Here is a 25071-nt window from a genome sequence, read left to right on the forward strand (position 1 = left end):
TTTTTTTACAGTGCTATGGATGGAAGTGCTTCCACACCCTCCAGCGCGTCCTAATCCACTGCGGGGGCTGCGGGAGACTAGCAATATACTTACTGATGCCTGCACCAACCCTCCCAAACTTTAATGGGGCAGCTGCCAGGATGTTTACTGGGGTTGTGGGGGCTATACTACTCACAGCCCGCACCAGCCCTCACCCCTGACAATGAGCATGAGACCACTGACAACGCGCATGAAACCCCTGGCAACTGGCAACGTGCATGAAACACCTGGCAACGAGCATTGAACCCAGAGCATGAAACCTCTGACAATGTGCATGAAACCCTTGGCAACGAGCATGAGACCCCTGGCAACAGGCAGGTAATTTAAAAGTAATTAGAAGCCTTACTGCGTGGCATCATTTGTAAGGGGCATTATTGTGTGTGGGGCATAAAATTGTGTCAGGGCCATAACAGTGCGTGGCATAATATGTCATTGGCATTACGGTGTGTGGCATAATGCATAATGTGTGTTACGGTGTGTAGTATAACATGTAATAAGTATTACGGTGTGTAGCATATTGTGTAGTAGGCATTACAGTGTGTGGCATAACTTGTAATAGACATTATGGTGTGTGGCATAACGTGTAATGGGCATTACGGTGTGTGGCATAATGTGTAACCATCATTACGGTGTGTGGCATATTGCATAATGGGCATTATAGTGTGTGGCATATTGGGTAATAGACGTTACGGTGTGGCATATTGTGTAATTGGCATTATGGAGTGTGGCATATTGTGTAATGTGCATTAAGGTGTGTGGCATATTGTGTAATGGCCATTACGGTGTGTGGCATAATGTGTAATGGGCATTACGGTCTGTGGCATATTGTGTAATAGGCATTATGGTGTGTGGCAATGGGCATTATGGTGTGTGGTATAATCTGTAATGGGCATTACTATAAGGAGGAAAAATGACAAATAATGTCAGGGGCATGAATCAGGATTTTCCCCCCCTGTGTTAGGCAATGTCTAGGCATGTGGGTTGCAAAACTGGGGTATAAGGTAGTCTTTTCCTGCAAGGCCATGCCCCTTGCAGCAAAGACACTCCCCTAACAGCAAGGCCACACCCCTTTTTTGTTGAACGTGCTTACAGCGTGCTCAAATTCTTTATTCTTGCAAAGCCCCCCCACCCACACTGTAGCTCCTCCTACATTACCCACAGCTCCACCCACAGGAGTCCTTGGACCTAATATTCTACAAAAATAGCACTGGTTATACAGATGTGGAAACAACTCGAAAAAGCAAGCAACTTGGCAAAACCATGTGCAGTGCATAACAGATATAACATGTGCAGAGAGAGTTAGATTTGGGTGTGGTGTGTTCAAACTGAAATCTAAATTGCAGTGTAAAAATAAAACAGCCTGTATTTACCCTGCACAGAAACAATATACATTTATTTCCTGGTTATGGCATAATAGGTCGCCAGTTAAAAGGTCACCAGTGTCTACTGAAAGTTAAAAAGTCGACATGCATAAGGTCAACATGGTTAAAAGATTCAAAAGGTCGACCTGGAAATGGCTGACAAATAAAAGGGGCGATATGAGTTTTCCATATTTTTTTGGTGTCAAATTTACCTTGAAGCACATGGAACCCCAAACAGTGTATGCTCCAGGGCCGGATCTTGCCCTTGTGGCGCCCCGGGCAAAAATGGGGGCGTGGCTTCATATGGGGGCGTGGTCAGTTACGCCCCCATTTGTGCCCCCTGTAGCGCAGCTGAAAAAACATAATAATAATAAATAAAAGTATACTTACAATCCCCGCTCCTGATTCCAGACCTCCTCCTCCGCCGGCGCCGCTCTTCTCCTGGACTCGGATGGTTGTGTCTGTCCTCGGATCTATGGGAGAGACGTCATTACGTCTCTCCCATAGCACAGCATAGACTAGAGGTCAATTATGACCCCTAGTGTCTCTGCCACTATGCTGTGCGGTGCGCGATGACGTCATCGCGCACCGCACAGCAAAGGTCCTCTCCATGAAGGGAAACTAGACGCTTCGTCTAGTTTCCCTTCATGGAGAGGACCTTTGCTGTGCGGTGCGCGATGACGTCATCGAGCACCGCACAGCACAGTCCTCTCCATGAAGGGAAACTAGACGCTTAGCGTCTGGTTCCCTTCAAAGCGGGGGACCAGCGGCGGGCACAGCGGGGGGCACTGCAGAGGGCACAGTGGCGGATCTTGCCATGGTGCGGCGCCCTCCGGAGGGCGCCGGCGCCCTCCGGAAGGTGGCGCCCCGGGCAAAAGTACTGCTTGCCCGTGGCAAGATCCGGTACTGGTATGCTCGCATTGCTTTGGGAAAGATTATCATTCCCAATTGTAGTCAATGTGACTGGTAAAGTATGAAAAAGTTGAAACCATAAAAAAAAAACTCATGTCAACCATATGATGTCGACCATTGTCATGTCATCCATTTGAACATGTCGACCTTTTGACCATGTTGACCATATACAAGTGAAACATATGGTGACAACCTACTGACTGTCGTTATTTTAACTGTAGACCTATCATCCGGATACCCAGGTCCGGCGCTACCCGCTCAGCGAAGGGATTCAAGGCAGGGAGGCGCGAGGCTGGAGAGGTGCTCTCCCTGCTCTGCATCCCTGGCCTGCTGTGCTGCCTGTCTGTCTCCCCTGCTGCTGCCGGCTGTTGCAGTGCTGCACCTGTCACACTGACAGACAGCGGCTCCAGCAGCTTGTAGCCTCCCCCCCCCCCCCCCCCCCTCTGAAAACGGCAGTACCACTGTCCAGCCAAAATGGGGCTAGTCTACATGGGACCTCATGGTGAACTCAGGGGGCGGAGCTACACAGGACCAGACTGTTATAGATCTATCCTGCCTGCCAGCCTGCTAGACAGACAGTAGGTGGATGGAAAAAGTGAGTGAGAGAAAGTGTGTGTGTGTGTGTGTGTGCGTGTGTGTGTGTGTGCGCGTGTGTGTCGGATGTCAGACTGTTTTTAGGTTGGGGGGGAGATATAATCTGAGTTTGTCGCCCCTAGCTTCTCAACACACTGGTTCAGTGGGTGACATTAGGCTCGGCAGAGGGCATGGAGCTGCAAGCGGCAGGGGTAACACTGAGACTCCAGGATCTCATTGATAGTGTAGACATATGAAAGTCTCGCTGTACTACTCACCCCCCCCCCCCGCCCCGTGTTCTGTCACTGTATTACCCCCCTCTGTGTTCCATCACTTTGTCCACCCCCCCTCCTCTGTATTCTGTCACTGTGTCACTCCCCCTCTGTGGTCTGTCACTGTGTCACTCCCTCTCTGTGTTCTGTCACTTTGTCACCCCCCTTTGTGTTCTGTCACCTCCCCCCATGTTCTGTCACTGTGTTACCCTCCCCTGTGTTCTGTCACAGTGTCACCCCCCTCTGTGTTCTGTTACTCTGTCACCCCCCCTCTGTGTTCTGTCACTGTGTTACCTCCCCCTATGTTCTGTTACTTTGTCACCCCTCTCTGTGTTCTGTCACTGTGTCACCCCCCTCTGTGTCGCCTCCCCCCATTTCTGTCACTGTGTTACACCCCTCTGTGTTCTGTCACTATGTCACCCCCTTTGTGTTCTGTCACTGTGCCACCTTCCCCCCGTGTTCTGTCACTGTGTTACCCCCCCTCTGTGTTCTGTCACCCCCCTTGTATTCTGTCACTGTGTCACACCCAGTGCCGGTGCTAGTCGCTCAACAACGTCTGCAAAGCAGGGAGGCTCCGGGCTCAACAGGCGCTCTTCCCGCTCTGGTACTGTACCTTGCTGATGCGCTGTGTTGCTACAGGGCTGTTTCCTGGAATTTGGTTTTGCCTGCTTGAGGCAGGTGAAACAAAATCCCTGATAAACCACGTCTCGGACACAGCTTGCCGCAGCTAGTCACAAGCGTGATGCGACTGCGCGTGGGTAAGATCAGAGCGGCCACATCTGTATTTGTAGGAGGGCGCAACATTTAGAGCAGGGGTTCTCAAAGTCGGTCCTCAGGACCCCACACAGTACATGTTTTGCAGGTAACCCAGCAAGTGCACAGGTGTATTAATTACTCACAGACAATTTTAAAAGGTCCACAGGTGGAGCTAATTATTTCACTTGTGATTCTGTGAGGAGACCTGCAAAATATGCACTGTGTGGGGTCCTGAGGACCGAGTTTGAGAACCTGTGATTTAGAGTTTGCAGGAGGGCGCCGAACACCCTAGCACCGGCCCTGTGGATAACGTATCTCTTCCCCTTGCATTGCAAAATGGTTTGTTCTAGATACAAAGTTATGTAATTTTCTGCCTTGCTTCCAAATCTGAAGCAGGCCTGTAGTGTACTGGAGTAATGAATAATATGAGGTAGTAAAATATAACTTATTTTATTTAATATTAATAAAACAAAATAAAGTAAAATATGTTAGCGGGGTGCTCAAATGTCATCAATTGTGAATTAAAATCATTAAATTGCTGTGCATCCTTCTTCAAAATACCTTATATTGATGTCAATGCTGTGTGTGTATGTGATATATAAATTCTTACGATATATCACAGTATCTGTTATGCTGTAATTTATAATAAAATATAAAACAATAACCTGTAGAAAACAGGCTGTTACTTTTCCAAGTGGCTGACTCCTTTCTCTCTATCCTTCGTAATGGAAGCTTTCAAATGGCAGGGGGTTCAATATGGGGGTGTGAGAAGGACTTTTGATTGCAGCTTGTGATTGGTCCTCCTGCTCACACTCCTCAGTTTTTACCAAAGATGTGAGAGAAGCCATGATATTGACAGCTGCACATAACAGTACCTGGTGGGCTCCAACTAGTGACCGAAATATAGAGGATCGCACAGACATATGATATAGTCATCTTATTCTATTATGTGGTATCGTCTTTTCCCCATATAGAAAATGATTTATCGTATAAATGAAACAATATATCTATTGGGGGGTGCTCCTGAAATAGGGATTTGGCATACAGTATTGGTCAAAAAGAAAAGAAAAAGTATTCCTTAAGTAGGGCACATTAAGACTAATATATCTCAAATTTACTTTAAGTCATTATCCCGTGGGAAGATGACCAATAATGTTAAAATATAACTTTTATTAAATGTACGTTAATAGCCAGTGAAATATGTGAAAGTGAAAAGAAAAATGTGTATATAAATTAAAGTGATGATAAAAAGCTAAACCACTGGATTTGTGTGTGTTTGGTTTTTATTCTCCCATATTGGGATATATTTCTTATGTTGCTAAATAGAGTGTACTCCGGCTACTGCAACACTGTTGCTTCTCAGAAATGATGTAGTGTAAATGATTGTATACTATGTATCTATTATGGGGTAATCCTAGTAATATTGTTATGCCTAAACTTGATTATCAACAAAGCCTCATATTATTGGTGTGCGCATCACCAAATAACCATGGCTTCTACTAGGCATATTTTACATTAATTTCTGTAGTGGTTATTGCCATATTAAACAGAGTCATTGTTCTTCCTCATATGGAGTATAAATAACAATTTTTCGACAGCACACCTGTATGATTATATGTAAATCGGCTCACAATTTTTCATGTGTGTTAGACTAAAATGCCAAGTGGCACAACATCTGTCACAGGGAGTTCCTTTAAATTCCTATCAGGTATCTCACTGAACGGTACGATCAGATATCACCTTAAGTATTGATCATTAGTACCACGTATCAACATTCAAAAGATGTCTATGTATATGCACCTATAATTGGTCAGTTGGTGCTATGTACTTCAAGTATCCTATGTCATCATATGTCAGTGGCCTGTTGGAATCTGCTCCTGTATGTTGTCCACCCAGAATACAATATGTATTAAGTAATCATGCCTTCATAAATGATGCTATTATAATGTGTTCTGATGTTATGTGTCCCGTCATTGAGTAGATGATCTCACATCCACCCACATGACTCAGCTGACATAAGTCTCCATCTATTTCATTTGACGGATGTTATGTAATAAACCATAAACTGGATCTATCAGTATGTGTGGATTTGAATCTTCCACACTTGTATAGATAATTGCATTAAAGATTAAATTAGCCAATGTGTGTTTTGATTGTCAGTGGTCACCTCCCGCTGTTAAGACGATAAAAAACAGCCTGCACTAAATATGAGATTGTACAATAATTGGTGTGGATGACAGTCCCCTATAGTTCACGATTCATAGGTTGTGGAAGGCATTTAAATATGCTAACTCTTTCAAATATATGTGTCTGAATGGTTCCAACCATCTTAGCAAGGCAGTGTACATAAACAGTGGGGTTTACTGTCATGCGTGTGCCGCTATATGCAGCTTATATATAATGACTGTTCTTTAATGAAGGACAAAATTTAGACTGGTATACACAAATTATGTGCACTGATCTCAAGCATATATACTGAACAATATCACTCCTGCTGCATGTGGGTTTCCTTCACATGCATCGGGTTGCGTTCAATGATAACGAGCTGATTTATATGCGGGCATCCCACTGTTAGCAGTTACTTGGATCATCTCGTCTGATTCTTAATATAAGTACATGCATCCCGCTATCCGCGGCTGCATGTGCCTTCTCATTTATAATACTTAATTTGAACTCAAATATACCGCTGTCAGCAGCTGGGTATATCAGCTCGCCTGTATTACTTAGTTAAGACACAAGTATCCCGCTATCAGTAGCCTCGTATATCGGTTCATATATAGTGATTCACTGTTTCAATGTGACATACATGACACCAAACACATATTAAACATTTATAGGGCTTTCACACCCATATCACAGTGGCCTAGCTATTAAAAACGGACACGTTTTCACGTGTACCGCACTACCTAACGATCGTTTCGCATTTGCAGCTTAATCCTATGATTAAGCTGCAAATGCGAAACGATCGTTAGGTAGTGATATTGGCCCGCATTCCGAGTTGTTCGCTCGCTAGCTGCTTTTAACAGCATTGCAAATGCTAGGCCGCCTCCCTCTGGGAGTGTATCTTAGCTTAGCAGAATAGCGAATGAAAGATTAGCAGAACTGCTACTAAATAATTCCCTGCAGTTTCTGAGTAGCTCCAGACCTACTCCCAGATTGCGATCAGCTCAGTCCGTTTAGTTCCTGGTTTGACGTCACAAACACGCCCTGCGTTCGGCCAGTCACTCCCCCGTTTCTGCAGTCACTCCTGTGTTTTTACCTGGCACGCCTGCGTTTTTTAGCATACTCCCTGAAAACGGCCAGTTTTCGCTCAGAAACACCCACTTCCTGTCAATCACACTACGATCACTCGAGCGAGGAAAAAATGTCGCTCGAGCTTGTGTAAATCTACAAAGTTTTGTGTGAAAGTACTTAGCGCATGCGCGCTGTGTACCATGCGCATGCACATTTTTAAATTTTTTTCACTTAATCGCTGCACTGCGAAAATCGGCAGCGAGCGAACAACTCGGAATGACCACCAATGTTCAAAGCCTTGCTAAGATGTGTGGAACCATTCAGACACATATATTTGAAAGAGTTAGCATATTTAAATGCCTTCCACAACCTATGAATCGTGAACTATAGGGGACTGTCATCCACACCAATTATTGTATAATCTCATATTTAGTGCAGGCTGTTTTTTATCGTCTTAACAGCGGGAGGTGACCACTGACAATCAAAACACACATTGGCTAATTTCATCTTTAATGCAATTATCTATACAAGTGTGGAAGATTCAAATCCACACATACTGATAGATCCAGTTTATGGTTTATTACATAACATCCGTCAAATGAAATAGATGGAGACTTATGTCAGCTGAGTCACGTGGGTGGATGTGAGATCATCTACTCAATGACGGGACACATAACATCAGAACACATTATAATAGCATCATTTATGAAGGCATGATTACTTAATACATATTGTATTCTGGGTGGACAACATACAGGAGCAGATTCCAACAGGCCACTGACATATGATGACATAGGATACTTGAAGTACATAGCACCAACTGACCAATTATAGGTGCATATACATAGACATCTTTTGAATGTTGATGCGTGGTACTAATGATCAATACTTAAGGTGATATCTGATCGTACCGTTCAGTGAGATACCTGATAGGAATTTAAAGGAACTCCCTGTGACAGATGTTGTGCCACTTGGCATTTTAGTCTAACACACATGAAAAATTATGAGGCGATTTACATATAATCATACAGGTGTGCTGTCGAAAAATTGTTATTTATACTCAATATGAGGAAGAACAATGACTCTGTTTAATATGGTAATAGCCACTACAGAAATGAATGTAAAATATGCCTAGTAGAAGCCGTGGTTATTTGGTGATGCGCACACAGATAATATTAGGTTTTGCTGATAATCAAGTTAGGCATAACAATATTACTGGGATTACCCCATAATAGATACATAGTATACAATCATTTACACTACATCATTTCTGAGAAGCAACAGTGTTGCAGTAGCCAGAGTACACTCTATTTAGCAACATAAGAAATATATACTAATATGGGAGAATAAAAACCAAACACACACAAATCCAGTGGTTTAGCTTTTTATCATCACTTTAATTTATATACACATTTTTCTTTTCACTTTCACATATTTCGCTGGCTATTAACGTACATTTAATAAAAGTTATATTTTAACATTAACGGTCATCTTCCCACGGGATAATGACTTGAAGTAAATTTGAGATGTATTAGTTTTAGTGTGCTCAACTTAAGGAATACTTTTTCTTTTCTTTTTGACCAATACTGTGGGCTCCAACTAGTGGCTGGAGCAGGTCAGTAAAATGCATTCAGCAGTGGTAGTACAGCTTTAAAAAGTGTCTGGAGTATCTAAAGGTATATATAAAACGTTCAATTTTGTATAGTACTTTTAGGGTCTATACTGTACACTATAAGATACTGGAACAGCAAAAAAGAAAAACCTTTGTCTGCAAATGAGAAAATACACACAATTACATTAGTTTTACAAATAGAAACTTTTTAATCTTGTTTAACTTTAGCAGAATAACAAACAATTCATTAGCGGACTTTTGGGAACTAACGTCCCTTTATCGGGTCAGACAGACTAGTAACAAAATGAAACTAAATAAATAAATAAATAAATAAATAAAGCAACAGTTAACATAGTAAAGGGATTTGTAAAGGAATAGACTTGATGCACAGTAAAGTATTTTTTTCACACTATTGCTAGCCAGTACTAAAACCACAGTTCTGTATTTCTGCATGTGCTCTTGTCAAGCAGAAAAGAAAGGTTATGTACTCATGGGGGGTCATTCCAAGTTGATCGCTCGCTAGCTATTTTTTGCAGCGCTGCGATCAGGTCAAAACTCTTCAAAACTGCGCATGCATATGCACTGCAGTGCACAGGCGCGTCGTACGGGTACAAAGAGGATTGGTGCTGAGCGATGGATTTAACAAAGAATCCATTCATACAGCCGATCGCAAGGTGATGGACAGGAAAAAGGCGTTTATGGTACTGACCATTTTCTGGGAGTGTTTGGAAAAACGCAGGCGTGTCCAGGTGTTTGCAGGATGGGTGTCTGACGTCAATACCGGGACCGGACAGGCTGAAGTGATCGCAGCGGCTGAGTAAGTCCAGAGCTACTCAGAAACTGCAAAAAACGTTTTTGGACTGCTCGGCTGCAAAAGCGTTCGCATACTTGCAAAGCAACAATACACTCCCTTATAGGCGGTGACTATCTGATCGCTGCGCTGCAAAAAATAGCTAGCGAGCGATCAACTCGGAATGACCCCCAATGAATTCAAGCTTGAGAATTTACATAACTGGCCATAACACATACAGTACATATTGCAGTGTCTAATTATTATTATTTACTTAAATAGCTTTAATCATATTAAGCAGAGCTGTACAAAGAATGTGCAACCTATATAAGTAAATTCCCTGACACTTACACACACGCACACACACACACACACACACACACACACACACACATACACACACACACACACACACACACGCGCGCACACGCGCGCACACGCACGCACGGAAATATAGGGAAAACATTAAATCTCCACACAATAAGACCTTTGGCCTGAATCCGACCAATGACCCCTGTGCAATGCTGACACAATGCTAGCCATCATGCCACTATGCTGCTGCACTAGTAGTAGTAGTAGTAGTAGTAGTAGTAGTAGTAGTAGTAGTAGTAGTAGTAGTAAAGTGTACAATCATTCCTTGAAGACTAGAGACAACATATTCTTAAAACACTTACAAAAGGATGAGGAAGGGGTCATGAGTGGGGAGACTGACCAAGTTGCTATGTCTGTTATTTTGAGCCAGAGTAAAAAAGTGTTAGGAAATCCAAAACACCTTACCTTTAAACCTGGATCTCCTTTGGGTCCTTCAGGTCCCTGAGGTCCAGGAGCTCCAGTTGGTCCTGGGTTCCCAATTGGTCCCCTAAAGCCACCTAAACCAGGAGATCCTTTGCTGCCCTGAAAAAAAAGTGTTCTTTTACTCACATTCTAGATCATGCAAACTTAAAATAGAACACACAAAGATACACAAGATTGTTCTGTTGGATGTATCATATATGTATACCAAATTGTTCCCATCAGAGTGTCATCAAAACCTTTAGTATGAATACATTTTACAAATATATTTAGGGTTGGAAACGGAGGTTCGGTGTGTCAACAATCACAATGTAGACAGTCATTATATAGACACCATTATGTTGACGGACAAATGTCAACATGTTCAGATTGTCAACAACCACAATGTTAAAAATGTTCACGAGTACATAATGCGAACACCAAATTTTAAGTCTAACCCTATAGTGTCTACTGTCATCATTGTGACTGTGCTACCATTTTATGTGTTTACCTGTGCCGACATTCTGTAGGTGCCAACATATTGGGTGTCAATATTTAACCATGTCGATAATATAACATTCAACATTGTGATGTCGTCCTTTTCCCTGTCAATACTGTCACTACATCCCAGTAAAAAAGATATGAGCTTCTTATTAGAACCAATGCAAAAAAAGGGTTCCATGATTCTGGGCCATCTGGGCCATCTTTGCACAAAACACTGGTGTTGTACATTGATAACCTCATTGCGCCTTATGCTGAGATTTCACACTCAGGGGTAAATTTACTAAGATTCGTATTTTCCCGTTTCAGGTCAAAGTTCAATCACGAATGACATCGAAAGTGTAAAACTGCAACTTTTTGAATTTATTACGACTAATTTACTAAGCTGTCGTATTCGGGTTTTTCTTTTGTTCCGATGTCGATGTCATTCGTGGTTTTTTTTCTATTTTTACGGCAGTGATTAGCAAAACACTGCCGACTTTTTTACAATGAATCTCGGCCGGATCTGTGTGATCCGTGCTGGGGATTTTTTTTTTTTTTTTTTTTTAAATTAAACACTGCAAAATATTAAAAAAAAAATTGCGTGGGGTCCCCCCTCCTAAGCATAACCAGCCTCGGGCTCTTTGAGCCGATCCTGGTTGCAGAAATATGGGGAAAAAAATGATAGGGGTTCCCCCATATTTAAGCAACCAGCATCGGGCTCTGCGCCTGGTCCTGGTTCCAAAAATACGGGGGACAAAAAGAGTAGGGGTCCCCCGTATTTTTAAAACCAGCACCGGGCTCCACTAGCTGGACAGATAATGCCACAGCCGGGGGTCACTTTGATATAGTGCCCTGCGGCCGTGGCATCAAAAATCCAACTAGTCACCCCTGGCCGGGGTACCCTGGGGGAGTGGGGACCCCTTCAATCAAGGGGTCCCCCCCCCAGCCACCCAAGGGCCAGGGGTGAAGCCCGAGGCTGTCCCCCCCCCATCCAATGGGCTGCGGATGGGGAGGCTGATAGCCTTTTGTGATAATGAAAAGATATTGTTTTTAGTAGCAGTACTACAAGTCCCAGCAAGCCTCCCCCGCATGCTGGTACTTGGAGAACCACAAGTACCAGCATGCGGTGGAAAAACGGGCCCGCTGGTACCTGTAGTACTACTACTAAAAAAATACCCAAAAAAACACAAGACACACACACCGTGAAAGTATAATTTTATTACATACATACACACATACATACATACTTACCTTATGTTCCCACGCAGGTCGGTCCTCTTCTCCAGTAGAATCCAAGGGGTACCTGTTGAAGAAATTATACTCACGAGATCCAGGGGTCCAGGGTCCTCGGAGAAATCCTTTGTAATCCACGTACTTGAAAAAAAAAAAAAAACGCTTACCCGAGCCACGCACTAAAAGGGGACCCATGTTTGCACATGGATCCCCTTTTCCCGACTGCCAGAAAACCCACTCTGACTGATGTCTAAGTGGGTTTCCTCAGCCAATCAGGGAGCGCCACGTTGTAGCACTCTCCTGATCGGCTGTGTGCTCCTGTCCTAACTGACAGGCGGCACACGGCAGTGTTACAATGTAGCGCCTATGCGCTACATTGTAACCAATGCTGGGAACTTTCTGCTCAGCGGTGATGTCACTTTAGGTCAACCGCAGGGCAGAAAGTTCCCACCATTGGTTACAATGGAGCGCATAGGCGCTACATTGTAACACTGCCGTGTGCTGCCTGTCAGTCAGGACAGGAGCACACAGCCGATCAGGAGAGTGCTACAACGTGGCGCTCCCTGATTGGCTGAGGAAACCCACTTAGACATCAGTCAGAGTGGGTTTTCTGGCAGTCGGGAAAAGGGGATCCATGTGCAAACATGGGTCCCCTTTTAGTGCGTGGCTCGGGTGTCCGATTTGTTATTTTTTTCAAGTACGTGGATTACACCTGGATTCCCCGAGGACCCTGGACCCCTGGATCTCGTGAGTATAATTTCTTCAACAGGTACCCCTTGGATTCTACTGGAGAAGAGGACCGACCTGCGTGGGAACATAAGGTAAGTATGTATGTATGTGTGTATGTATGTAATAAAATTATACTTTCACGGTGTGTGTGTCTTGTGTTTTTTTGGGTATTTTTTTAGTAGTAGTACTACAGGTACCAGCAGGCCCGTTTTTCCGCCGCATGCTGGTACTTGTGGTTCTCCAAGTACCAGCATGCGGGGGAGGCTTGCTGGGACTTGTAGTACTGCTACTAAAAACAATATCTTTTCATTATCACAAAAGGCTATCAGCCTCCCCATCCGCAGCCCATTGGATGGGGGGGGGGGCAGCCTCGGGCTTCACCCCTGGCCCTTGGGTGGCTGGGGGGGGGGACCCCTTGATTGAAGGGGTCCCCACTCCCCCAGGGTACCCCGGCCAGGGGTGACTAGTTGGATTTTTGATGCCACGGCCGCAGGGCACTATATCAAAGTGACCCCCGGCTGTGGCATTATCTGTCCAGCTAGTGGAGCCCGGTGCTGGTTTTAAAAATACGGGGGACCCCTACTCTTTTTGTCCCCCGTATTTTTGGAACCAGGACCAGGCGCAGAGCCCGATGCTGGTTGCTTAAATATGGGGGAACCCCTGTCAATTTTTTCCCCATATTTCTGCAACCAGGATCGGCTCAAAGAGCCCGAGGCTGGTTATGCTTAGGAGGGGGGACCCCACGCAATTTTTTTTAATAAAATAACAACTTTCCCACCCCTTCCCACTGATATACATGCATGGATCTCATGGATCCCTGCATGCCTATCCAATCACGGAAAAAAAAAGTAGGTCTGTTTTTTTTTAGCACTTTTTTACGAGTTGTAATTTTTCACGGCAGTGTTTGTTTGTTTTTTGCTGTGCACTTCTTAGTAAATGACCGAGATTCATACTTAAACAGCCGCGTTTTGACCGATGGTGTATTCATTCGTGATTTTTTTCTTGGACTTCAAAATATTACGAATGCCCTCATCACTGCCGTGATTATTGCTTAGTAAATTACCGAGATGACACTTTGATGAAAAAACGGCATCTCGGTCAAAATCGGGAGCTTAGTAAATTTACCCCTCAGTTGGTGTTTTTGCAGATGTGTACATATCTGTCTGGACAATAGAGGAATCTGGATAGACAGCCACAAATCTACTTTATTGCACATTTCGCATCCAAACATATGCCTGATATTGTCAATCTATAATGGGCTTCAGTGGGTAACCTTAAAGGCATATGCTTCATGGGTATGGGGACTGTGATGTGACTACAATAATGGTGCAAAGCCCAGTAATAGCACAAGAGATAGTAAATCGAGAGGAGAGTGAATTTGCAGAAGCTGCTTGGGCCGATGAGCATACTAGACACTAGATATGCCTCATTTCTGTATATTAGAAACCATGGGGGAATGTAATAGGGTATAAGAAAGAGAATGTGAGAGATTTTGGGAGAATTTTCCTGTTTCCTTAAAGTGGCAATCATTTACATGGCAAAATCAACCTGGTTTTGCCATGTAAATGATTGGCACTTTAAGGAAACAGGAAAATTCTCCCACAATATCTCACTTTCCGATTGAGATGAGATCATCTCCAAGCACCCACTGAATGTCAGAAAACCCGGGTCACTGGAAGACCCACATCCGATGTGAAGTGTCATGACCCAGGAATCGCCGGCTTCAACCCGTGCTGTTTACCCGGTCCTGGGCAAATTATGTCTGAAAGGGGCTTTAGTCTAAAAATGTAATTGGCAAACAGTGAACAGCATAGAAACACAATGTCTATGCAATCAGAGCAGAAGAGTGCAAGGGAGAGACACATGTTTGTACCAGTTGTCTACATCTGTTAAAAATGTTTCAGTCCTTCAGCAACGACTCCTACCTGTATGGAGGAGAACTGCCTCTTTCAGTGCTGCCTTCTCCCGAGAAGGGGAGGAGAGTCTGGCACCTACACAATGAAACTGACAGGTGCACACGTGGTGTTATGATTCTGTTCAGAATGCACCTGGGGTCAGCTAACTATTCAGTATACACTTGGTGTCAGCTGATCCATCTGTGTCTTCCTGTGTTTTCTGTTCCTTAGGCTCTCTGTGTACATACAGCTCTGCAGGTGCACAGGGTTTGTAATTAGAGTTAACACTCCCAGCCTGGCTTTTTTCATTGGTTAGTGTGGCTGTTATAAACCAGCCAGTGTAGATCTCCCACGCCGGTTATCTTATAATTATTTTCTGCCAGAACTATCTGGATAGCCTGGTTCTCTGAGTCCAAGATCTAGTTCATACTGAAAGTCTGGATTGCTGGTCAATGCCCTCCTGCTACTCCTGTCTCTGCCTGATCATGTTTCCAGGACTACTGTACTTTAGTTAAGTATTGAGAACTTTACCTATGCCTTGTGGATTTGTCAAGTAATCCCTTTTTGCTGAGAACACTGCATTCATTTGGTTACTGTGGACTTAAACTATGCTCTGTGGATTCTCAAGTTATTAACCCTTGCAAGCTCTCATTTGACTGTGTGCCTTATTTGCTTTTGCCATGTTAAGAAGGATCACTACTTGGAAATAGATCCTGCAGTTAATAAAGTCATCACAAACTTCATCATTCCTGTGGAGGGTAATTATTCAGAGCAGGAGATATTGTCTTTACTTTTGTGCTGCATCCAAACTCTAATTCCCCAGCTGCAGTCACCTGTGTTTTAGTTCTGTGCAGCATTATTGAACTCTCATTACGTCTTTGGTACAGCTACACATTCATAGCCTGCATATCATAATTCTTATTGTTCCCAGCTATTCCAGAACCAGGACACTCAGTATCCATTGATTATTCTGTTAACTACTCCCTTGCTAGATTGTCTTATCTGCAGTAATTACTCCAGCATTTAACCCTGTCTTACAATTCACCTGCCAACCATTATGGCAGGTGAATCCTAACAATGAACCCTAACATTATAACCGGCCACACATTACTGGAGTAGAATGCTCAGAATGGACCCTGTCTTGTCAGGTCCAGTTCAGATCTCAGCCGGTCAGACTCAAGTCGCAGATCCAGTTCTGGGTCTTCTGAGCAAGCTGCAGAACTTTGAGAGTATACAGACACTGCTGTTACAGGCCTTTTTAGGAATGTCTTCTAGTGTGGATGTGCTGCAGCAGCAGATTATTCCAACCTCTCAAAGTGTCCTGGATGCAGTTAATCCTTGCCATAATCATCCAGATGAGGACAATTTTGTTGGTACATCTTCTTGCAACTGTTCCAGGTCCTCTCAGTTCCACAGTGGAGTGAATCCTGAGCGACTGAGTATATTGTTCTTGAAAATTGAACAGTTACAAAAATTTTTTTACTGGTATAATACAACTGATAGCTGAAATTTTTGGACGTTTTATGGGCATTTTTAAAGCTTACTCTCAAGTCTCGGAGACCAAAGTGACTACAGACTCTTGCTCTCCCACTACTGAAGTTTCCTCGTCAGATCGGAGTGAAGGGAGATTTCGGTGTGACCTGCGACCCAGGCTCTCTGAAGCCGAATGCCAGTGGCATATAGAACATGGTCTCTGTCTCTGTGGTGGGAGTGCTGAACACCTGATTAAAGACTGTTCATAATGTAAGTCCAGAAACGGTGATAAACTTCAGCATTCCAGGGTTCAAGCTGATAAATCAATCTATGTTCTTCCAGACTCTATTACTCCCAATAAGGTTGCCCAAAGGAAAACTCGTATTTACAATTGAAATCCAGTGATTAGGGGCCCTAAACTCAAATTTGGGATCCAGCAAGAGACGATTAAGTCTCTCATCAACGGTGAGGTATTCACTGCCTGTGCCCCAGGAGGGAACTCGTGTGCCAAAGCCACAGGAGGGGTCCCCATTACCCTGGCCTCCGGGCCTGAGGACCTGTCTGCCCTGGCCTCCGGGCCTGAGGACCTGTCTGCCCTGGCCTCCGGGCCTGATGACCTGTCTGCCCTGGCCTCCGGGCCTGAGGACCAGTCCGTCCTGGCCTTCCGGCCTGAGGACCAGTCTGCCCTGGCCTTCCGGACTGAGGACCAGTCCGCCCTGGCCTTCCGGCCTGAGGACCAGTCTGCCCTGGCCTTCCGGCCTGGGGACCTGTCTGCTCCTTCCTTCCGGCCTGAGGACCTGTCTACCCTGGCCTTCCGGCCTGAGGACCTGTCTGCCCTGGCCTTCCGGCCTGAGGACCTGTCTGCCCTGGCCTTCCGCCTGAGGACCTGTCTGCCCTGGCCTTCCGGCCTGAGGACCCGTCTGCCCTGGCCTTCCGGCCTGAGGAACTGTCTGCCCTGGCCTTCCGGCCTGAGGACCTGTCTGCTCTGGCCTTCCGGCATGAGGACCTGCCTGCCCTACCATCAGGCAAGTAAGGACTGCTGTGTCCCCGGTCAGTCCAAATGTTGTCATGTCTTTCAGGGTCTCCCATTCATCCAAGTCTGCCTTGCCAGAGGTCCGTGAGGTGTTTGCCTTGCCAGAGGTCTGTGAGATGTCTGCCTTGCCAGAGGTCTGTGAGATGTCTGCCTTGCCAGAGGTCCGTGAGGTGTCTGCCTTGCCAGAGGTCCGAGAGGTGTCTGCCTTGCCAGAGGTCCGAGAGGTGTCTGCCTTGCCTGATGTTGTGCCAATGCCTGTCTTGTCCAGAGTCGTGCCAATGTCTGCCTTAGTCGATGGCTCTTCCCCAGGAGGGGAGACCGATGTCCAGATTCCAGAAGGGGTAGTTGACTGCCTGTCACCAAAAGGGTCATCAAACCCTGAGGCCCCAAGAGGGGTTCCAGTTTCCATGTCCTGTTCTAAAGCCCCTGGAGGGGCATCTGATCCTGCAGCCCTAGAAAGGGCATCTGATTCAAGTTCTAGTATTAAACATTGTGCATCAGAGTTGATTTCCAGTTTCAACACAGCTTTCCCAGATGTTATCCAAAATTCCTCAAACACTATCCTGTCGCTTCTGTTAGTTCCAGTTCCAAGAAAGAACTCTACTTTAATACTCCAGGGAATATTGTCTTTGAAGGAGATCTTGCTCAATTCCGTGCCCTGGCTCATCAATATCTCATCTACATCGAATCAGATTCATCAATCAGCATCACTCCTGCCAATGCAGTTAATTATTTCCTCAGATCCTTCAAACGGGAAGCTTTGGACTGGGCCAAGCCCTTCATCAAGTCCAAAGATCCATTACTCACTGATCTTCCTACCTTCATTAAAGAGGTACAACAAAGATTCACCCCAAAATCAGACTGTTCAAAGGGGAGGCAGTCAATGGACCATCTGTTGGGATCCCGGCAGTCAGGATACAGATGCTGGAATCCCGACACCAGCTGAAATACCGACAGTCATAGTCCTGACCGCCGGCTGGTTACCCCTCTTGGCATGCACCACCACCCGGAGGGGAATATGCCACTGGGCCCGAAGCGTGGTGAGTGCAGCGAGCCCACGAGGGGACACCCTACGCTCACCACCGGGATCCTGGCTATCAGCCTCCTGGCATCTGTCTCCTGCTGCCTGCCTTCCACTGGCCGCACCCTACTGCCGCGGCTGGATGATGACTGACACAGGCACCGGGTAGATGGCATGTACACACACTCTGTGTGTGTGTGTCTCTCTCTCTCTCTCTCTATATATATATATAGAGAGAGAGAGAGAGAGAGAGAGAGAGAGAGAGGCTCTACCTGGTGCAGTGTGTATAAGTGGCTACCTGGAGCAACGTGTATAAAAGGGGCTCGACCTGGCATAATGTGTATAAAAGGAGCTCGACCTGGTGTAATGTGTATAAAAGGGGGTCTACCTGGGATGTATAAGGGGTACTACTGTGTGGTGTAATGTGACTGACAGACACTACTGAGTGGTGTAATGTCCCTTCCTCGTTAAGCCAAGCCCCTATATTTTTTATGCGCGCCTTCGCCATGCACTGTCCCTGTTTTGAATAGGGGGATGCCAAAGAAAATGTTCACCCTGGGCGCCAATTGGTCTAGAACCGGCCCCGAGTCCTGCAGCCCATTTGTAAAATCCACCACTGGTTTATTTATATGTCTGGCTTAGTTTTAAATGGAGGTAGTAAATGAACATATTTTATCATATGAAAAGCATGTTTAATACACACTTTATCGCCTTTATCTCCAACAGCTCCTGGGGGTCCATCCATTCCCTTTTCTCCATTGTTTGCCTGTAAATAAATAAATAAATACATATACAAATAATGTATTATTCTTTATCCAGAATATCCACTAACACTCATGTCTGGTTTTGTGTTTTAACAATAACTTTGGGGGTCATTCCGAGTTGATCGCTCGTTGCTGATTTTCGCAACGGAGTGATTAAGGCAAAAATGCGCATGGTACGCAGCGTGCATGCGCTAAGTATTTTAGCACAAAACTTAGTAGATTTACTCACGTCCGAACAAAGAATTTTCACAGTTGAAGTGATCGGAGTGTGATTGACAGGAAGTGGGTGTTTCTGGGCGGAAACTGGCCGTTTTCTGGGAGTGTGCGGAAAAACGCAGGCGTGCCAGGATAAAACGAGGGGGTGTCTGGAGAAACGGGGGAGTGGCTGGCCGAATGCAGGGCGTACCTGTGACGTCAAACCAGGAACGAAATGGCCTGAACTGATCGCAATCTGTGAGTAGGTCTGGAGCTACTCAGAAACTGCTAAGAATTTTCAATTCGCAATTCTGCTAACCTTTGTTTGCTATTCTGCTAAGCTAGGATACACTCCCAGAGGGCGGCGGCCTAGCGTGTGCAATGCTGCTAAAATCTGCTAGCGAGCGAACAACTCGGAATGACCCCCTATCATTATGCAGGGGTGATGATCATATAGTATGTGACTATAGTGATGATCCTGCCAGTATATACAGCACATATGCTTAATGGAATTACAAATAAGGTTATTATTAACTATTAATTATGAAATTCCACAAAGTGTGCAGGTAACAAATAAGAGTATCATTTGATAATTCCTATGTCACAGGATCATGCCATGGAGAGTGGAAATCATCACAGTACTCAATGACCGTGTATACAACATACAGGCAAGCGTGTCACGGTAGTTGGAGAGTAGAGGAACACTGCTGACGTGGAAAGTGCAAATGAAGAGGAGGGCCCTGCACGTAAGAATGTACATTCCAATGGATTAAGAAAAATAAATTAAGAAAATAAAGAATTGTGCTAAGTTTCTAATTTATTAATCACCAATGTGACTCTATTTTTTATTTTTTTACACCTGTTATACCAGCTAAAGTCTTGACTACAGTCAGTTGCCTGAAACAGGGATCAAGAGAGAGTCTAGTCTAGTACACTTCTTTTCTGGGCACCAGTCATGCACAAACTTTGGGGTGGTTAGCTTCTCCTACACAAATTACACATTTTACAGACCTGAACAAAATGGAAATGTAATATTGTAACCAGCGGTCTTGGGTCCAGTAGGCGTTAAATTAATAATTATTAGAGCACACAATTCACAAAAGCCTGTGTTTCAAAGTTATAAATGATTATTGTTATAGCACATATTTACACCTGCAGTAGGAAAGGTTTCCCTGGCAGCTCTAACAAAGCCAACACCATGACATCTACCAATAGATGGCTGTATAATTGTACAAAAGTCACTGGAGGATAGATGAAGTTACATTTTTCTTTTTTAAATGCAATCAAAACTGAAGACACTTGTAAGGCGAGTAAGCTGCAGCAGCGGAGCACCACTGATGTGCCTGTTACCTGGATCATGTGGTCTTATTTCTTATCCTGGGAAATTTTAGTGACTCTTTTGAAGGTACAGTATACACTACTGTACCTTCAAAAGAGTCACTAAAATTTCCCAGGAGCCTAGATTGATTGACTTCATGGTCAAGTAGACCTATTGCCAATGAGCAGTCGCTAAAGTTCCAGACGTGCAATATCACCATCTTAACCAAGAAATTTGCCTATTTTGCACTTGCAGTGGGGCACCACAGTTTAAAATAGGGATGTAAGGAAATATATAAAGTAAAATATTTCTTGCCATTTTTTTTATACTTTTTTTTTTTAAAATCATAAAAACCAATAAGGGTGGGGGGTGACGACGAACAATTGCAGGGGAGAGTAAGGATGACTAATTCTGGTACAGAAAAAGTAGAGAACCAGTATCAATTGCAAACAAACAGTTTAATAAATAGCATTTTTACAGTTATACAGGGCGGTGATTACTCAGAGCAATACTCAAAGAGTTTTTAGATGCCAGCGGTCAATATACTGATCCCGACATCTCAACTGGTTTTAATCCCAACAGAGGCGCTGCAGTAAAGGAACCCAAATTATAACCCTCCCCACAGCCTTCCCCTAACCATCTCTACTCGCAGCCTAAACCTAAGCCTCCCCTACTGCAGCCTAAATCTGACCCTCCCAGCCCGCAGACAAACAAAACCTAACCCTTCCCCCACAACCTAACACTAACACCTCCCCCCCCCCCCCCCCCCCCCGGCATATCTACGCTTGGGATCCCAGCGGTCAGTATTCCGGCACCAGCATTCCGATAGGTGTCGGGATACTGGCATCCTGACTGCCGGGATCCCAAATGCTGGCATGCTGACTACATCCCCTGTTAACGTAGTATGAAAGAGAGTAAGCAGACACTATGTTCCCGGACAACTGCACATGCCAGAGTCTACTGCACTGCCAGAGAGGAGGGGGCCCAATCGGAGACTGCATACGGGCCTCCTCCTTAAGCACCTCTGGTACCCACTTACTTGTTTGTCTATGTTGTAATGAGGACAGCACTTCAGAATTTTTTTTGCTTCTGATGTTGAACATTTGGCACCCAAAAAGAAAAATGCTTCCTACCACTACTCTAAGTTACAATTTACTTCCTCTGTCATTCCTGCTTAGCATTCTTCTTATCTGCTTCCAGAAGCGTCACTTGCAGTCCAGACGAGGAGCGTGACCTCACAAGAAGTGGGCGTGGTCATGTGGCAGTCCCCTGTGTTCACCACCCCTGGAGATGCTGGGCTGCCCCTGGAGACTCCTCCTCAGTGCAGATAATGTCACAGTGCAGGACCCAGCTCCCTGTCACTGCAGAGGACCCAATAGTACGGACCACACCTGGGTGCAGTCTGTACTCACCACACCCCACAGTAACACCCTTTGCCTACTTCTTCCTCCTCGCTTGCCCTGTATGGCAGATTCAGCTACTTTCATGTTCTCTCCTCTCATAACCTACTTATACTACAACGACCAATCAATGCGCTAATTAGAGAAAAAACATTGAACAACGGACGCCATTATAATACTAAAAATAATAGCTAGCCACTCCTCCTGTATGACCCTTGCCAGCAAACAGATCTAAACAAAAGATAGGAAAAGACACAACAGGAAGGCACTAATAGTGGAGTAATATGAACCATTCAAAGCTAAGTCATGTATACACAGAGTCCTTCCCTCCCTTTCAACGTGAACGAATTTCCAATGGGGGACTTAGTTAATTGATTTATATGTATTTTATATTATTTGTTATTTATTGTTTGTTTAATTCCTGTGGATGACCTGTCTCCCCAACCCTCTTTTCTTTTCTGTATCCCCATAATAATTATTTTTGCATTTTTCAATAAAAATGTAATGTTGAAATAAATAAATACATTAATTAATTAATTAAGCTTATCTGTCATCTTTGACATTTAAAATGTTCTCCTTCAATGGGCCTAATTCAGACCTGATCGCTAGCCTACGTTTTCGTATCAGCCTGCGATCAGGTCTGAACTGCACATGCGTATGCACCGCAATGCTCAGGCGCATCGGTCCGCAGCAATGGGGTGGTGCGAGAAAAGTGATTGCATGGGCGATCACAAGGTGGCTGACAGAAAGAGGCCGTTTGTGGGTGGCAACTGACCGTTTTTAAGGAGTGTCCAGAGAAACGCAGGAGGGACCAGGCGTTTGAAGGGAGGGTTTCTGACGTCAGCTCCGGCCCCAATCATTTCACTGGAGGAGTAAGTCCTGGTCTGTGCAGAGACTGCACAACCCTCTGTTTGTTCAGCTCTCCTACACATGCAATCGCACCCCTGCACAGTGATCTCCCCCTCCCCCTGTAGGCGGCTACTACCTGATCACAGGGATGCAAAAAAACACACCCTCGCGATCAGGTCTGACTTAGCCCCAATGTCATTTAGATGAGCTAGATAATAAAGGGACCTTATATGAATTTGGTATACTGTACCTGAAATCAGACCTCAGACCAAAAATACCAGAAAATACCATAGTGTAGTATTTCAGGTTTAATATAAGAATAATGGGTTTAAAAACTCATGCATGAATATAATAAAGAATGCGCCTATTACATAAGAGTGATGGAACTGTCCACAACCAGCAAAAAGGAACTTCAGGCCAGCATGGGAATTTAAGATGATTATATCATTCAACTCGTTTCGCTGCTGCCAAGTTCATCTGGCTCATCCTCTGAGTGACAGTGACTATAAATATTTAAAGTGTCAAAGACAAATGACACAAGGTTCCAGAGAAGGAAATGAGTGACAGGTGTATATATTGCAGCTCAACTGCATAGCAAGGAACCCCATTATTACATACACTATTTAGTCAATTACTCTAATATAGAATGGTAAAGTTTATTACTGTAATATGGGAGACAGTTTAAAAGAAAACTATACCTTACTCTAATGTGTGGGGGTATTGCAGATTGCTGTAATGTGGAGAGGTATTGTTGATTACTGTAGTGTATATGTATGTGGTGTTCATGTAATCGGGGTGCTAATAACACAGTGATGTCAATTGGGTCAATATCCCTCTTAATTCTGGTCGGTACTGGCCAGGGGGTGTGCCCAGTATTTCCAGTGTGTTTGTACAGGTAGTGGTTGGAGGATGGCCTTACATCTAAAATGATAGTTACATCATTTGGGTTATTCCCATTTTAGGTTGCATGGTCACCAGTTTTGTGTTGCTATGACTCCACCTATTGACAATTTGGCTGCACCTTCTATGTGAGGCTACTTTTGAAATATTTTCCTAGGACAATTTTAATTACCAATCTGCCAGTGCCATTTCACTACATATCTCTTTTCCTGGTCTTCTTTCTCATCCACCCACCCCTACTGGCTACTGGTGACATTCCCTCCAACTTGGACCCCGCACAATCCCTACTTAGTATTAATCTAGATATGTAAACACATTGTATACTATTGACTGTACAAGTTTATATAAAATTAGGAAGACGAAGGATGCCACTTACCTTTGGCCCTGTTGGACCTGAAGAACCTGATAAACCAGGGTTTCCTTGTGTTCCGATTTCACCCTGGTCATATAAAATAATACTCTTTAGTCAATGTGAAGTGAATGTGGGTAAAACAGATCATATAGCTCTCTGTAAGATAGCCCAATTGGCAAAATAAATGTGATAAAAGTGAAGACGGCAATGCATTTTTTGTACTCATACATGATGTAGATAATTATTTATAAATACAGCGTAGGCAATTAGTTGTCAGACATAAGTTTTGAAGATCATTAAAGAAAATAGATTATAGTTGAATAAAAGTACAATGCAAGTGATTAGGTCTGAAAGATACAGTAAGCATAGAAATGTAAAAATTATGATGTTTTTACAAGATAAAAATATAACTTTGAAATGGATTTTGGATGTGATGCATGACTTTAATTGGTGCTGTAACAGTCACGCACCAATAATTCTCAGTCTCTACTAAAGCCTTGTCTTGAAGTATTCCCTAATTTTGTTCATGTATGCAGACATAATCAGAAGTTTGGTTCATTGTTTCTTAACCTCTGCTTGGTTATATGAAACCTGTCAGAATGTTCCTGCAAATTCTATTACGCTTACTTTTTGGAAACTTTTAATTTCTATTAGAAAACCTGTCTGTTACCCAAACCGATCACATACTTTACAAAGTTTTTGCAACTAAATAGGAAACAAAATCATCCCGTTATAATATACGTCACCTTCTCAGAGTGGATGCAGCCATTCACTTTGTATGTGATGTTACAGGATCCTAGTTCCCAGGCGACAGCGTTAGGGTTTGTACAACACAGTAGCTGATCACTACTACTATTAAATCTATGGTGCGCAGGGGTTAAAGTGGGCCGGAATAGGGTGGAACTGTGTTCTGTCAGTTGTAATTGGAGGAGGAACAAATTCCACCTCCGCCCGCCCATATGCCCGGCCCTAGTCAGCAATTGCAGATGGCAGGCTTCTCTCTGGCTGCCTCACCTCCACCAACCCACAAAATCAAGGTATAGGCAACTACGGTTGTCTAATTATAATGGACACACACACTGTATACTGGTCACTGCAGGAAGTAA

General features: G+C 44.2%; 1 protein-coding gene across 1 annotated transcript in view; it reads right to left on the minus strand.

Moving 5' to 3' along the window:
- LOC134934577 (collagen alpha-1(VII) chain-like) overlaps positions 1–25071 on the minus strand; it is an 817258-nt gene that overhangs the window by 126764 nt on the left and 665423 nt on the right. The window contains exons 92-94 of the mRNA XM_063929986.1: positions 23990–24052; positions 18891–18953; positions 10327–10443 (exon numbers count right to left, since the gene is read on the minus strand). Of these exons, the coding sequence (XP_063786056.1) occupies positions 10327–10443; positions 18891–18953; positions 23990–24052 (243 nt within the window). The remainder of the gene's footprint in view (positions 1–10326; positions 10444–18890; positions 18954–23989; positions 24053–25071) is intronic.

Source organism: Pseudophryne corroboree, chromosome 6, assembly GCF_028390025.1.
Source record: "Pseudophryne corroboree isolate aPseCor3 chromosome 6, aPseCor3.hap2, whole genome shotgun sequence".
In the NCBI taxonomy this organism is placed as follows: domain Eukaryota; kingdom Metazoa; phylum Chordata; class Amphibia; order Anura; family Myobatrachidae; genus Pseudophryne; species Pseudophryne corroboree.